At 46.3% G+C, this 15,243-nt stretch overlaps 1 protein-coding gene across 1 annotated transcript; it reads left to right on the plus strand.

Moving 5' to 3' along the window:
* The first annotated feature begins 986 nt into the window (after positions 1 to 986).
* Positions 987 to 14,572, plus strand: LOC143597569 (late embryogenesis abundant protein D-34-like). Its single transcript, XM_077076047.1, has 2 exons — positions 987 to 1,340; positions 14,408 to 14,572. The coding sequence occupies exons 1-2, from the start codon at positions 987 to 989 to the stop codon at positions 14,570 to 14,572; spliced, it is 519 nt and encodes a 172-aa protein (XP_076932162.1).
* The last annotated feature ends 671 nt before the right edge of the window (positions 14,573 to 15,243 follow it).

The following is a 15,243-nucleotide window of genomic DNA, read 5'->3' on the forward strand; positions in this document are numbered from 1 at the left end:
CTCTAGGTTGCATTCACAATTCATTAGTAAATCAAATAAAAACAATAAAAAACCCTAAACCTGTTTCCCCATAATTATCAAAGTAATACATTTCAACTCACAATTAAATAAATTCATAAACTTCAACTAACAATTATAAATAATTACACAATGCAGCATAAGCACAAACCTTGCCATTGGCGCAACTAAATCCCACAAAATCAGAATAATTGTCACTTCCAGCGAGCTCATCACGGACAGGGAGCCACTCGACGGTGAGCAAGGCCCCTCAAGCGCATGTGTGAAGACCAAATCATTAGAAACTGAACCCCGACTAAATCTCCATTGTCTTAACCCACCACCAACAGACTATTCCAACCACAAATCTCAAAATATATGATGAAATCTGAAAAGAACCATTGAAGATTAGTAAATTAGGGTTTGTTTCCTATGCCCAATATGGAATAAAATCAGGAACAACGGGGAGACGGAGGTGAGGAGAAATCGTCGATGTTCATTCAACAAGAGAGAGAGAGAGAGAGAGAGAGAGAGAGAGAGATTGTTTTAGTATTGAGAGATCTTGAAATGGTGTTAAGATTTAATGTAGTAACCATTTGTACACAATGCACAATTCATTGTAATCTCTTAATTTTTCAACATAATTTATTCTCTCTGATATGTATTATATATATATAAAAGCAAAAAAGAACAATTATAATAATCAAATTCAAAAGAGTTTTGTTTGTTTTGTTTGTGTCCGTTATAATATTGAAAAATAGTTCATTTTTTAATAATATCAATAGAAGTCATCCTCGTGACTAGGTGAGTTAACTAGTAAGCAGTAAAATGCATGTAGATAATTGACACGTAGCAAGCCTCAAAATGAAGTGCATACGCCCCTTGTTCTCCACGTGTCATCAAGGAATATCAAATATAAAAATGTATATATACACGTCTCATAGTCATCATCATTCTCATTCATATGAACTGACTTAAGCTAGCTAGCAATGAGCCAGGGACAACCACGACGACCTATCAAATACGGCGATGTGTCGGGAGAGTTGGGCAATCAACCCATCACCCCACAAGAAGCAGCCGTCATGCAGTCCTCTGCTGTGAGAAAAAGCAGTGAAGATGATCTGGTTACGATAGGAGAAGCACTAGAGACTGCTGCCTTATCTGCTTCAGAGAAACCAGTTGAACAGAGTGATGCCGCCGCTATACAAGCAGCAGAAGTTCGTGCAACTGGTCGTATGCAACTGATACCGGGTGGCGTGGCAGCCAAAGCTCAAGGGGCAGCCTCCCTAAATGCACGGGCCATGCGTGATGAGGACAAAACAAAGCTTGGAGATGTCTTGGTGGTATATATTATATATATAACTAGCTAGTGTATATATATATATATATATATAACTGATGATGATTTCTACATTTTATTTATTATATACAAACAAGTGCGTCTTGTAAAACGCACATGCATGATTCATTTGACTTTTATATATATTTATGAACAAAAACGCATAAAATGAACACAAATTAAGCCAAAAAAACGAGTATAAAGCATCAATTCATCCAAAAATAAATTAACAAACGTAAATGAAGAAACACTAAGTGACCCCGGGTAGATTATGGATAATCTGGGGGTTAAGTAATGTTTCCCACGAGGGTTAGGTCCGGCAAAGAAGGATGTTCTTCAGATGACCTGCAAAACAGACACCGTGAGCTCGTCACTGAGAAGGGGGGGTTCCTCCTTGTGACCACCCTCCGGCGTGAGAATCAGACTAAATTGCTCTGAATATAAGTATATATTGAGAGAAATAGCCAGTGAAGGTAAGATACAAGAAGATCATACCTTTCCAAGGTGTTGGAGTATTTATAGCCGAAGGTAGGTTTCCAAGTAGGTACAGCCAGCTGTATAATATTCCTGTTCTACCAACTATGGGCTACGCACGTGCCATGCTGGTTGGTGGGTAGGCAGCGGCTGATAGTGACAAGGCCGGCTGTGTATTGTTCCCTTTCCACCAACTGCAGGCTATGTGCGTGCCACGACAAGGGTTGGTGAGTAGGCAGCGGCTAATAATGACAAACAGTACTAGAGCATGCTCCTCGTACTGTTGTCGGTAAGCTGTCACCCTGTGATTGGTTCATGGGCTGCTTTGGTCAGATCTTGTCTATTTTGTCCATACCTTGGCAGGTATAGTACAAAAGATCTTCCAGAAGCATACGGACTGGCTCATTTGGGCGGGAGTGTTCCCGCCTTGCTCATTCCTTCAGGTGACACTGAATTATTTGAGAGTTAGTGCCTTGTGCGTGTAGCCTTGCTATTAGTGCGGGTAGCCTTCCCTGATGGCTTGTATCCGCAGCTGCGGGGACAGGCGGGGTACTTCACCATTGGGAGGCTTTCCCTGCGGGAACAGCTGGCGTACTGCGCGTAAGGTCTTCATCTCTAAGCATGGTGGGTCCTGCGGAACCAGTTGGTCCTTGCGCTGACGTCCCTCTTCAAGGTGAGTCTTGCGGGTCCAACTGGGCTCTGCTGGGACCTACCTCTTCAAGTCCCCCCAGTCCAATGTTCTTCTCATGAATTGTTAATAAGTGAGGTGAACTTTGGACTTAAGCAAGGGGTTTTGAAAAGGATTTAGTTTTAAGGTTGTCCGTGGGGATTCTTCCCGCGGTTTCCCTAATGTCACGTACAGAAATTCCCGACTTTTCTGCTTGATCTTTAGGTATGATGCGGGTTGGTGTGTAACCTCCTCGCAAGTCAGGAATGTTGAGTTTCACTTGTGTAGATTCTCCACGAGGTTTCGGTAGTTTTAAATATAGTGATCAATTATGTTAAAGAACCAATTCCATCCTGGAGCTTCAAACAATCTAGTTCTTAACGTTCCCGCTATGCGGGGATGTTATTTCCCTTTCCGCAAGCATGGCCCAGAAGATCCTTCTTGGTTTCAATTCCCTGCGAGTGCTAAGTATGTGAAGGGTTTCGCCTTGACACTGTACCCGCACTCGTCTTATAGTTATCTTACTTCCAAGGTATTCTTGGCGTCCATTCCCTGCGGGTGCTAAGTATGTGAAGGGTTTTGCCTTGACACTGTACTCGCACCTGTCTTATAGTTACTTGGTTGCCAAGGTAAGGGGTATAGTCCCGCTTACTTTTGAATCTTTTTGAATCTTTTTGAAATTCGAAGAGTTGGTGAAAGGATAAGAACAGTCCAAACTGTTGAAACGTCGTCCGACGGTTTCTTCTGACAGTGTCAGGACGTGCAGGAAGTTATGGCGACGTGACAGTATATGGTCATTCCAGACGCTTTTTCAGGCGCGTGGGCGCGATTTTTCGGGCGCGTGGGTCCGGATTTTACGGCGCGCGTCCCGTCAACAGCTGTTGCCAGCTTGCTTTTTCCACGTGTCATAGTTTCATTGCACCAGCTCTTTTCTCTCTCCTCCGCATTAAATTCATCGCATTCATTGCGATAAGTATATAAAGGGGGAGAGGGTTCACGGCAATCCACACTTTCACTTCTTTCTTCTTCTTCTAAACGATTTCAGGCGAATACTCTAACTTTCTGTCGAGCATTCTCCTGAAATCGTTCTTTACCTCCAAAACATGTCGTCTACTCATGATCCAGAAGCTACCGTCGAGGAGTCTGACTTGTATGTCGAGAACCCGACGTCTACGTCCGATAAGGACGATAAGAGCACTGCTGGTGAATGCCAGTTTGCTCTTCCCATCGAGCTTTACCGGCACATCGTCCGGAAGTTCATGCTCGAGCCGTTCGAGCCTGAGTTTCCGGAGCCACATCAGACGGTGTACGATGCCCCCAAGGGCAAAATAGGGGTATATGCCGCCTTCTTCGTCTATGGGAATCTTAGGTTCCCGTTGACGAAGTTTGTATACCGTGTTCTGGATAGACACGGTGTGCACCTGACCGAGGTACACCCAATGGCGATCGCCAAGATCCGCCATTTTGAGTGGGTGTGCCTCATTCTTGGCGTGGATCCCCACGTCGACCGCCTGATGACCTTCTACTCCTGGAGGTGCATCCAAGGCTGGTATACCCTGGTCACCCGGATCAAGGGTTTGAAGATCTGCGCTACCGAGCGCAGTCTTCGGTCCTGGAAGCAGGAGTTCTTTTACATCTCTGCCCGTGTCGTCCCTATAGCGATGACATTTAAGAACGGGAGAGCTCTCCCCAGCCTTCACGCCTCCAACTACCAGGAGGCGGAATGGTTCTCCAAGATTTCCCGGATCCAGACTCCGGTTTACCGCTTTCCGGAGTCCAGGATGGTGATGCTCGGTATGAACAGGGTGTGGAAGGATGCTGGGGCGGATGCGCCACAGATTCCCATCGTACTTGAATATGGTTTGAACTTTATCCCTTACGGTATGCTCCGTCTTCTTTGTTGATTTAAGGTTTTTTCTAACTGTTTTTCTTTTTATTTCAGAGGGAAATGACTTGCAGTCCCTCCTGCATCCGCGGGAAGCTGACGGTCCCGCTCAGTTGGGTACTCGTGCTCTTGACGAGAACGAGTTGCCCATCCTTGCGCAGACTGCGGATCGGTTTGTGGAGGCCTACCCGCCAGGCCACGAAATACTGAGCGCCACGCGGCCAGGTAAAAGACTATTTAACCCTCGCCCTCTGAATGCTGAAACCTCTGCTGGAATTCCTCTAATCTTGTCATCTTCTGATGAGGAATCCGCAGATGGTCCTTTTCTTGCGCGGAAGAAGAAGGCTGCTGGCGGGAAGGGCAAGGCGAAGGTAGCCTCCACTGCAGACCAGGTGAACCGGTCTGAGTCGGAGACCGAGAGTGAAGAGGCGGCGGGGAACCCGGGTGGTGTTGAGACCACTGCTCTGGAGGTTGAGACGGCTGTCACCTCCGAGCAGCCCAGGACAACGACGGTGACCGGTACGAAGAGGCCGGCTCCATCGGGTTTGTCCCCGCCCGTTCGCACCTTCAAGCTCAAAAGGACCCGTAAGTATACTTCCTTTATCTTAACTGCATAACTTTCCGCCATTATACTTATACATCTTCTTTGTGCAGGCGTGGATGCTACCGCAATCCAGGGTGGAGCGGGGAGAAGCACCTCCGGACCCATGACGGTAGGTTTTGTCAACCTACCTGAGGCGATGACCCAGGCGACTGCGCCTGCTTCAGTTGTTGGTTTAGTTGCTCACCCGGTTGAGCCAACTGTTCCAACTGTGACGACGTCCCCGCCGGCTGTCAGTGCCATATTCACTGATTCCTTCACTGAGCCGGCGGTGAGTGTTTCTGTGGATTCTTCCACAGCCGCGGCCGCGGCTGTGAGTTCACCTCCGGTGAGTTCACCTCCGTTGGTTTCTACCACGGCGGTCTCCGCTGTGCCTCCTCCGGCGCTGGCGACTACGGCCGGTCCTTCAGGTATGTCCGGTGTTGGGGGGTCAAGCCAATCTTTGCCTCCTTCCCATCTGCCTGACCTCTTGGATGGATATCCGTTAGATTCGGGTGATGGGTTTGGCGGCTACAGGCCTGTCGTCGACCCTACAGGTGCGTAGGGTTATTTTGGTCTTTTATTATTTTATTTAATATATATTTTTTTATCATCTTTTCCTAACTGCTTTTTGCTTTTGCAGTGTCGGATTCCAAAGAGGTGTATGTTCCACGATGGAACATCCGCCGAGGAACAACCCTTCGGACGCCTGTGGAATGCGTCGAGTGGGCGCGCCACGCCGCCCCAAGTGGGGCGCTGGGGGAAGCAATGTCAAGCTACCAGGAGGGTAGATTGACAAATGAGCTCCGCATTCTCGTAGCCCGGATGCAGCCGCGCGTCGAGCTGCTTTGTCGTGAAAACGACAAGTTAAAGGCAGCTCGTATCCAAGAAGTAGCTCAGGCGCGGGCTGTCCGGGAGGAGAACAGGAGGCTCTCCGCCGTTGCTGCGGAGAAGGAGAAGGCCTTCAAGGCCCTTGAGGTTGAAGTTCAGGCTCGTCTCGAGGCCCGTTCCAAGGCCGCCCATGCTGTTAATGAACAGCTTCGGTTGGCTAAGGAAACTGCACGGAACGCAACCGAGAGGGCCACCAAGGCTGAAGCTACTGCTGAGCCTCTACGCATCGAGAATGAGGAACTTAAAGCCAAATTAGAGAGGCTCCAGCAGGCTCATGATGCCTTGGCCATGGAAGATGCCAAGAAGCTCCAAGAGATCTTGGACCAGAGGGGGGTGCTTGACCACACTTAGCGTAAGCTAAAGGGCGTCGAAGAGGCTGCAGCCAAAGATGTGTTGCTTGCCAACCTTATGAAGAACGAAGCCGAACGCGCCCGTAATGAAGCTCAAGCTGCCCTCCAGGAGGCTCTGGTTACCAAGGAAATGCTTCCCCGAGAGGCGTTGTCTCAGGTATGCGCAGTTTCACAATTTCTTTACGCTTTTCCTTAGAAGAGTTTTTGATATACTTCTGTTTTTTAGGTTGTGCATCGGGTGTTCACGAACACATCATATGACGATGCGATGAGCGCAGCTCTCAACGCTTCTCATGAGGATGGGGAAAAGGCTGGCTTCCTGCTTGGTCTAGGGTTTGTTGAACAAGGCATTCCGCCTTCCAACTTCCCTCTTTACAATATGGATACTGAAGCTGCGTTTGACCAAGCAGTGAATCAGTATGCCGCCTTCCCGCATCCGGTGGTGGAGAAGGTAAACGAGATTGCTGCTGCTGATGATGGGCTAGCTATCCTCAAAGCTTTCCTTGAACCGCCACACTTTACTGATGGTGCGGGTCCAAGTGGGAGTGGTCCTGAAGCTTGATACTTTAGATCCCTTTCCACCATTAGAGTAGATTTTTATGTTTGTAGACTTCTAATCTTGTATGCGGGTATGTACCCAGCAATTCTTGTAATGTTTGAATGTTGATGGAATAAAGATTATTTGTTAATGCCTTGCCTTGTTTATTTCACGCATATTTTGTTTTAACTTAGCAATTTCTTGAGTACTTAGATAAGTTAACTTTTCAACGTGGCAGATAATAAGTTAAAGTTTTGCTTCATCTTTTGTGATTGTGCGGATAAGACCGTCACTTTCACTTAGTAGGATGGCTAAACTTTACCTATATCTGACCTGCGTGGAAGTTTTCCTCATCTTTTCCTTTGAAATTTTCTAAGTGTTTTGAATAAGTTAACCTGTCGACGCGCGGTTGCCAATAGGTTAATGTTCAGTTTCCTATCATGATTGTGCGGGTAGGACCGTCACTTTCATTTATTGGGATGACCAAACTTCACCTATAGCTGACCTGCGTGAAGGTTTTCCTTAGAAATTTTTACCGTTTTATGTGTTTATGCGGGTTTTGCCGCCTTCCACACGCAACGACTTACTTCTTCCCATATTTATGCGGTGAATACCGGCATATCAGTGTGGGAAGTTCATAAGTATAAAGGTAAGGCTATCAACACAATGTGAAAGGAGAATCATTTCCATTAGAAGTGGCTCTAGGCCTTTTCTTTACAAGTTTGGAATTGATCTACATGTAACATTTGCGTAATTGAGCTCCGTTCCATGTTCTTGGGATAGGAGTGCCATCGAGCCTTTCGAGCCGGTATGTGCCTTTTCCCAAAACTTCTTTGATAATGTACGGTCCTTCCCAGACCGGTGCCAGTTTTCCTGGGCGCTCTTGGTTTGAAGCCTCGTTGTTACGCAATATGTAGTCTCCTACATTGAAGTTGCAGAGTTTTACCCGCGTGTTGTAGTATTTTTGCATTTGTCGCTTGTAGTTTTCTTCACGAGCTGCGGCTAAGTCTCTGCGTTCCTCGATTAGCATAAGGTCTAACCGTCTTTCCGCATCATTGTCTTCTGGCTGAATCAAGACCCTTGGTGAGGGCAAACCAATTTCGACTGGGACCATGGCTTCAGTGCTATAAGTGAGGCTGAACGGGGTTTCTCCCGTACTGGCCTTTTTCAGCGTTCTGTTTGCCAAAGGACGTGTGGAACTTCGTCTACCCAGCCGGATCTGTGTTCCAGGAGTCTTTTCTTTACGCCTTCGACGATGCTTTTATTTGCTCTTTCCACCTCACCGTTACCTTGAGGGTGTGCCACTGAGGTAAAGGTGTGGGTGATTTGAAGTTCTTCCAGCCACTTTTGTAGCTTCTTGTCAGCAAAGTTGGTGCCGTTATCACTCACCAAAGTCTGTGGAAGTCCAAAACGACAAATAATAAATTCCCAAATAAATTTTTTAATATGTTTTGCGGTTGTTTGGGCTAAGGGTTTTGCTTCTATCCACTTGGTGAAGTAGTCGATGGCTACCACTAGGAACTGAATGTTTCCTGCTGCTGTAGGAAGTGGGCCTGTCACATCGATGGCCCACTTCTGAAATGGCCATGAAGAGGTGACTGGAACAAGTTCATTCTTCGAGCGATGCGTGTTGGGTGCGTAGAGCTGGCAAGACCTACACTTTCTGATGTATGCCAGCGCATCCGTATGCATCCCCGGCCAAAAGTATCCCGCGTTGTTTAGCTTAGCTACAACAGCGTGTGGACCTGCGTGTACTCCACAGATGCCTTCGTGTACTTCCCTTAGGAGGTAGTCAGCATCTTGGTTGTCCACGCATCTTAAGAGTGGGCCAAGAAAGTTACGTCTGTAAAGGATGTCATCGATGAGTTGATAGTTTAATGCTTTACAACGTATTTTTCTTGCCTGTGTTTTTGACTCTGGTAGTATACCCGCTGCAAGGTAATTTATTATCGGTGTCATCCACGTTTCTGTGCCGGTTTGGATGACACAAATTTCCTTGTGCGGGACTGATGGTGCTTCAAGGAGTTCAATGCGGATGTCCTTTCCCAAATGGGTGAAGGCTAATGATGCAAGCTTGCTTAACGCATCCGCAGATTTGTTTTCGCTACGCTTGACGTGTATGACTTTACAATCATTAAAATCGCGCATAAGGGTTTTTGCTTATGCGAGGTACAGGGCCATTGTGTCGTTCACGGCCGTGTACGTTCCGTTTATTTGGTTGGCTACTAACATGGAATCCACGTGGGCTTCCAAGTTTTTCACTCCCATTTTACGCGCAATTCTCAGCCCGGCCAAGAATGCTTCATACTCGGCTTCGTTATTCGTACTTGGAAAATCCAGTCGAATAGCGTAAGTGTATTCTTGGCCTGCTGGGTTGGTTAGTTTCAACCCTGCGCCTGAACCCTCGTTGCTGGCTGCTCCATCAGTGTAGAGTCGCCAGACATCATTGATGTCCTGTGCTGGGGGGGGGTTGAGCCTCCTCCTGGCACTCTTTCTCCCGCGAAGCGGGGACTTCTGCAATAAAGTCGGCCAGGGCCTGGCCTTTTATAGCTGGTCTTGGCTTGTACTTTATCGCATATTCCCCCAACTCAATTGCCCATTTGGCTAGACGTCCCGATAACTCGGGTTTGCCTAGAACGTTTGCGAGTTTGAAGTTGGTGAGAATGGTGATTGGGTGACCTTGGAAATATCGTCTTAGCCTGCGTGAAGCCTGTACGAGTGCTAAGACTAGTTTTTCCAGGGTGGAGTACCGGGTTTCTACGTCTGTTAGGACACGGCTAACATAGTAAATAGGCATCTGGATACATTTTCGCTCTACTAGCAGGACTGCCCCGGTTGCTCTATCTGTGGCAGAAAGATATATGATTAATTCCTCCCCCGCTTCTGGTGCTGTGAGCGTTGGGAGTTCGATCAAGCGTGACCGAATTTCCTGAAAAGCTGCTTCCGCTTCTGGTGTCCAGCGGAAGTGCGTTTTCTTTAAACAGTTTCTCAATGTTGACACGAATGGGAACGACCTATCCGCATGGTTTGACAAAAAGCGGTTAAGTGCGACTAGGCGTCCATTCAGTGTCTGGGCTTGCTTGATGGTAGTAGGTGATTCCATTTTGATAATGGCTTCGACCTTTTCAGGGTTTGCTCTGAAGCCATCTTTAGTAACAATGACTCCCAAGAACTTCCCTTCTTCCATCCCAAAGGAACACTTGCTCGGGTTGAGCTTCATGTTTATCTTTCTGAGCGTGTTGAAAGTTTCTTCGATGTCTTTCAACATCGCTTCTGGCTCAGGGCTTTTGATGACCAAATCATCCATGTAGACTTCCAAGTTTCTCCCAATTTGGGCATGAAACTCTTTGTCCATCAGGCGTTGGTATGTGGACCCTACATTCTTAAGTCCGAATGGCATCATTTGATAACAAAATGTGCCATCGGGCGTCCGAAATGCGGTTTTGTCCTGATCATCTACAGCCATGTGGATTTGATGGTACCCCTTATATGCGTCAAGGAAGCATTTAAGGCGAAACGGTGCTAATGAATCCACTTTGAGGTCAATTTCGGGTAACGGGTAACAATCTTTGGGGCATGCTTTGTTTAAATCTTTGAAATCTATGCACATGCGCCATTGTTTGTTAGCCTTCGGTACCATAACGGGATTTGCAACCCATGTTTGATATCTACTAACGCGTACGATGCCCGCGTCAAGGAGTTCCTTGACTTGGGTTCTACACGCGTTAGCCTGTTCCGCCCCCATTACTCTGCGCTTTTGTATGACTGGCGTAAAAGCCGGGTCACACTTGAGCTTATGCTCTGCTTTACTTCTAGGTACACCAGTCATGTCAGCTGGTGTCCACGCGAAGATGTCAGCGTTTCTCTGTAGTAAGCGTTTGAGTAAGGTGCGCGTAGGATCAGTGATTGTTGGGCCAATTGTAACAGCCTGGTCAGGGTATTTGCCATTGAGGGCCCATTTTTTTGGTTCGGTGATGGTTGGTTTAGCCATCTTTGGTTTGGGTTTAGATGAGACGGATGCGATGCATACCTGGGGAATACCGGTGATCATCGCTACACCCTCAGCAGTTGGCCATCCCATCATGCCGTGGACTAAAGATACCACGGCGTTGAATCTTGCCATCCTGTCTCTCCCGAAGAGAATGTCGTATGTGTGATGTGGCTTCCTCATTATGACGAAGTCCACATCTTCTGTGCGGGAGTATTTCCCGTCCGTGAAGATGACGGGGAAAGATAGGATACCCAGGGGGGTGTTTGTGCTGCCGTCGAACCCTTCCATTGAGGCGTAAACCGTTTCCAGGCGTTCTTTGTCTTCGTCGTCTAGCTTGTCAAAGAACTGCCTGTACATAACCGTTGACGAGGCGCCGTTGTCAGCAAGAGTGCGGGAAGTTATGTAATGCCCCAGCTGGCTTTTGATGACGATAGGGCCTTCCTTGCTGGGTCCTCCTTGCACTCGCGGGAAGCGCACCTCAGCTTCCTTCCATTCGCATGGTTCTGTCGTTCGTCTTTTTCTTCCTCTGATGTTGCCATGAACCATGTGGATGCTGATGTCAACGGGCTTTCGTCCGTTGCCTTTATACCGGTTATCATTCCTTCCTCCATTCTTGATTGATGCCACAAGGTGTGCAAGTCTTCCATCTTTGACGAATGTTTCAACAATATCCTTCAAGGATGTACACTCCTCTGTATTGTGACCCTTTGTCCCGTGGAAGTCACAGGATTTGTTCTGATCCGCATTAGGTCGCTGCCGGATCATTGGAGCTTTTGGCCATGGGAGTTTTTCGGTGGCAAATATCTCCGTGACGCTTTTGGTGAGTGGCGTCCACCGGTGTTTTCGGCTTGAAGGGTGCGTGTTATCCCTTCCGCCAACAAGAGGGCGAGAGCTGGATGAGGTGTCAAAGTTTACCCTTGACTGCCAAATACCTAGCTTCCTCTTTTTGTTCTGCCGGGCGATCAGAACATTGTTTTCTCTGGTCCTCTATGTGTAGAGGTGTGTACTCTGGGGAAGATCCCTACCCAGTTGCTTCTCCGTCTCGGCAAAGCGCTTGGCCGCCGTCATGATGGCATCCCATGTGGATGGCATGCCGTCCTTACCCGTCAACGTGCGGATAAGCTCTGGGTATTCGGCGCCCTGGATGAAAGCGGCGCGAACAAGATCTTCACTTATGTTGCCCAGACTCAGCTTTTTGGAGTTGAAGGGAGTGATGAAGTCTAGTAAAGATTCATCTTCCTCTCTCACGCAGTTGAGGATCGTCCACTGCTCTTCAGTATATTTCCTCTGTTGACTGAAGTGTTGGCTGAACTTGTGTTGAAAGTCCGCCCAATCATAGATGTGGTGGACCGGTAAACGATCAAACCACGCCCTGGCCGCTCCAACCAGCGTCATCTGGAACATATAACACCACGTGGGTTCCGTCCAGTTACTGACTGTTGCCCCCGCTATGAATCTGTTCAAGTGATCATCTGGGTCGGATAGACCATCATAAGTGCCGATGTTGGACATCTGTTTGGCACTTCTCGGAGCGATTGCTTCCGCAATGTCCCTTGCAAAGTTGGATGTTCCCGCATTTGCAGCAGTTGGTCTAAAGGTTTTGGAGAAGTCGCGTGGGTTTCCTCCCACGTTCCTTGGTTTGACGGTTTCTCCGAAATTCCTTCTTGGTTGGAAGTCCGTTTCTTTACGCTTCCCTTTCGCCCTATGGCGAGGGTTCGCGTCAGTGTCGGATTCCTCCCGATCATCGTCCGAGTACTCGCACTCACTGTTCATGTTGAGCTGTTGTCGAGTGCTTCCGAATTCGTCAGCCTGTTGGAGGGAACGCAAGCATTCATCCAACTCAGCTTGGAATTCCTTCTGACGTGCTTCGGCCCACGCCTTAACTTGATCGAGTGTTTGGCGAGGGAGCCTCGTCTGTTTCTCCAACTGGGCATCAGTGAACCCCAGTGAAATATTGTTTACTGCACTTGCCCCGGCTTGGGTAACCGGGGTAGTGTTCGTAAAATTTGTTTAACCGCCGGTGTTCCCCCCAGTAGCTGGGGTTGTGGTTACCGGGGTTTCTTGGTCACTTACTGGCCTTGGGACCGGAGTAACGTTAACCATTTTTTCAGAAGTTTTGAAAAAACTGAGAATTAGTTCTAGCTTTTATGCACGGATGGCGCCAATGAAGAAACACTAAGTGACCCCGGGTAGATTATGGATAATCTGGGGGTTAAGTAATGTTTCTCACGAGGGTTAGGTCCGGCAAAGAAGGATGTTCTTCAGATGACCTGCAAAACAGACACCGTGAGCTCGTCACTGAGAAGGGGGGTTCCTCCTTGTGACCACCCTCCGGCGTGAGAATCAGACTAGATTTCTCCGAATATAAGTATATATTGAGAGAAATAGCCAGTGAAGGTAAGATACAAGAAGATCATACCGTTCCAAGGTGTTGGAGTATTTATAGCCGAAGGTAGGTTTCCAAGCAGGTACAGCCAACTGTATAATATTCCTGTTCTACCAACTATGGGCTACGCACGTGCCATGCTGGTTGGTGGGTAGGCAGCGGCTGATAGTGACAAGGCCGGCTGTGTACTGTTCCCTTTCCACCAACTGCAGGCTATGTGCGTGCCACGACAAGGGTTGGTGAGTAGGCAGCGGCTAATAGTGACAAACAGTACTAGAGCATGCTCCTCGTACTGTTGTCGGTGAGCTGTCACCCTGTGATTGGTTCATGGGCTGCTTTGGTCAGATCTTGTCTATTTTGTCTATATCTTGGCAGGTATAGTACAAAAGATCTTCCAGAAGCATACGGACTGGCTCATTTGGGCGGGAGTATTCCCGCCTTGCTCATTCCTTCAGGTGACACTGAATTATTTGAGAGTTAGTGCCTTGTGCGTGTAGCCTTGCTATTAGTGCGGGTAGCCTTCCCTGATGGCTTGTATCCGCAGCTGCGGGGACAGGCGGGGGTACTTCACCATTGGGAGGCTTTCCCTGCGGGAACAGCTGGCGTACTGCGCGTAAGGTCTTCATCTCTGAGCATGGTGGGTCCTGCGGAACCAGTTGGTCCTTGCGCAGACGTCCCTCTTCAAGGTGAGTCTTGCGGGTCCAACTGGGCTCTGCTGGGACCTACCTCTTCAGTAAATGAACATTGTTAGCTGATTAAACAAACACAAACCTTTTTGTTGTTTGTTTGTTTGTTTATTGATGAACAAGCATTAATGAACTACCCGTCATTTGTTTATTAATGAACAAACATAAATAAACTATCCGCCGAATAGTTTATAATATATATATATATATATATATATATATATATATATATATATATATATATATGGGAGGGTTATTTTGAGAACCATGATGAGTTTTAAGAACTTTAAGAACTCAATTTTGAACCACACATTTAATTAAATGATTTGAAATATGTTGTTGAGATTAAATTTAATTAAAAAATGAAGCATGAGGGAGAATAAGTATTTTTGATAATTACACAAGTTTAAACGTTAGTTACACATGTGTAAAAAGTCGATTCGGTGTGTAAAAAAATACCGTAGTTTTTTGTACATCACTTACACTTACGAATTACTCATGTATAAAAAAATCGAAAAAAATTATTACGTTGAGTTCTTTCGAGTTCTTAAAACTCAAAGTGGTTCTCAGAAAAAATCAATCCTATATATATATATATTTAGAATGGGGTTATTGCATTGCAGGATGCAAGTACACTGTTGCCGAAAGACAAAGTTGTAACAAGGGAGGATGCTGAGGGGGTAATAGGTGCAGGGATCAGGAACCAACCAGAGCCAGCGACATACCTAGGTGGGGTGGCTGCGTCCATAGCTGCAGCCGCACGACTCAACCAAAATATTATTGACTAAATGAACGTTTTAAGTTATATATGCAGTACCAAACTCGTTTTTATGTATGTAGTATGCTTGTATCTTTCTTTCTTTCTTTTTGTTTCTGTTCAAAAACATATATGCAGTTTTTCGATATGAAAGCTGTTCCCAAGCTCGCTGGTTGTAAATTGAGATCTCTAAAACAAATAAACACATGATCTGTCACATGCAAAATATAAAAGATAAAAAAAAAGGCTAAGCACACATTAGTTAATATCTCCGGTTAATACAACACAAGAATAGAACATCATTAGTAACAAATGATTCAGCGTTAAAACGATAACGTAGATCGAATCACGTTGATTTTTTAAGAATACCGTGATGAACTTCTAAAAACCTTCAAATCTCATCCAAATGTCAAGAAAAATGAAGAGAAAAATAATTATTTTCTAAGAATACCGTGATGAACTTCTAAAAACCTTTAAATCTCATACAAATGTCAAGGAAAATAAAGAGAAAAATAATTATTGATCGTGGCAAAACGATAATGAAGATCAAATCACGTTGATTAAGAATACGATGATGAACTTCCAAAAATCTCCAAATCTCACACAAAGGTCAAGAAAAATGAAGAGAAAAATAATTATTGATAATATTCAAGTCTCCATTCCAGATTACATTAGCAACATATAAAAAGACTTTATAACGAA

Source organism: Bidens hawaiensis, unplaced genomic scaffold, assembly GCF_021521415.1.
Source record: "Bidens hawaiensis isolate Kalapana, Puna unplaced genomic scaffold, B.hawaiensis_p1.1 tig00048529_1, whole genome shotgun sequence".
Taxonomy (NCBI): Eukaryota; Viridiplantae; Streptophyta; class Magnoliopsida; order Asterales; family Asteraceae; genus Bidens; species Bidens hawaiensis.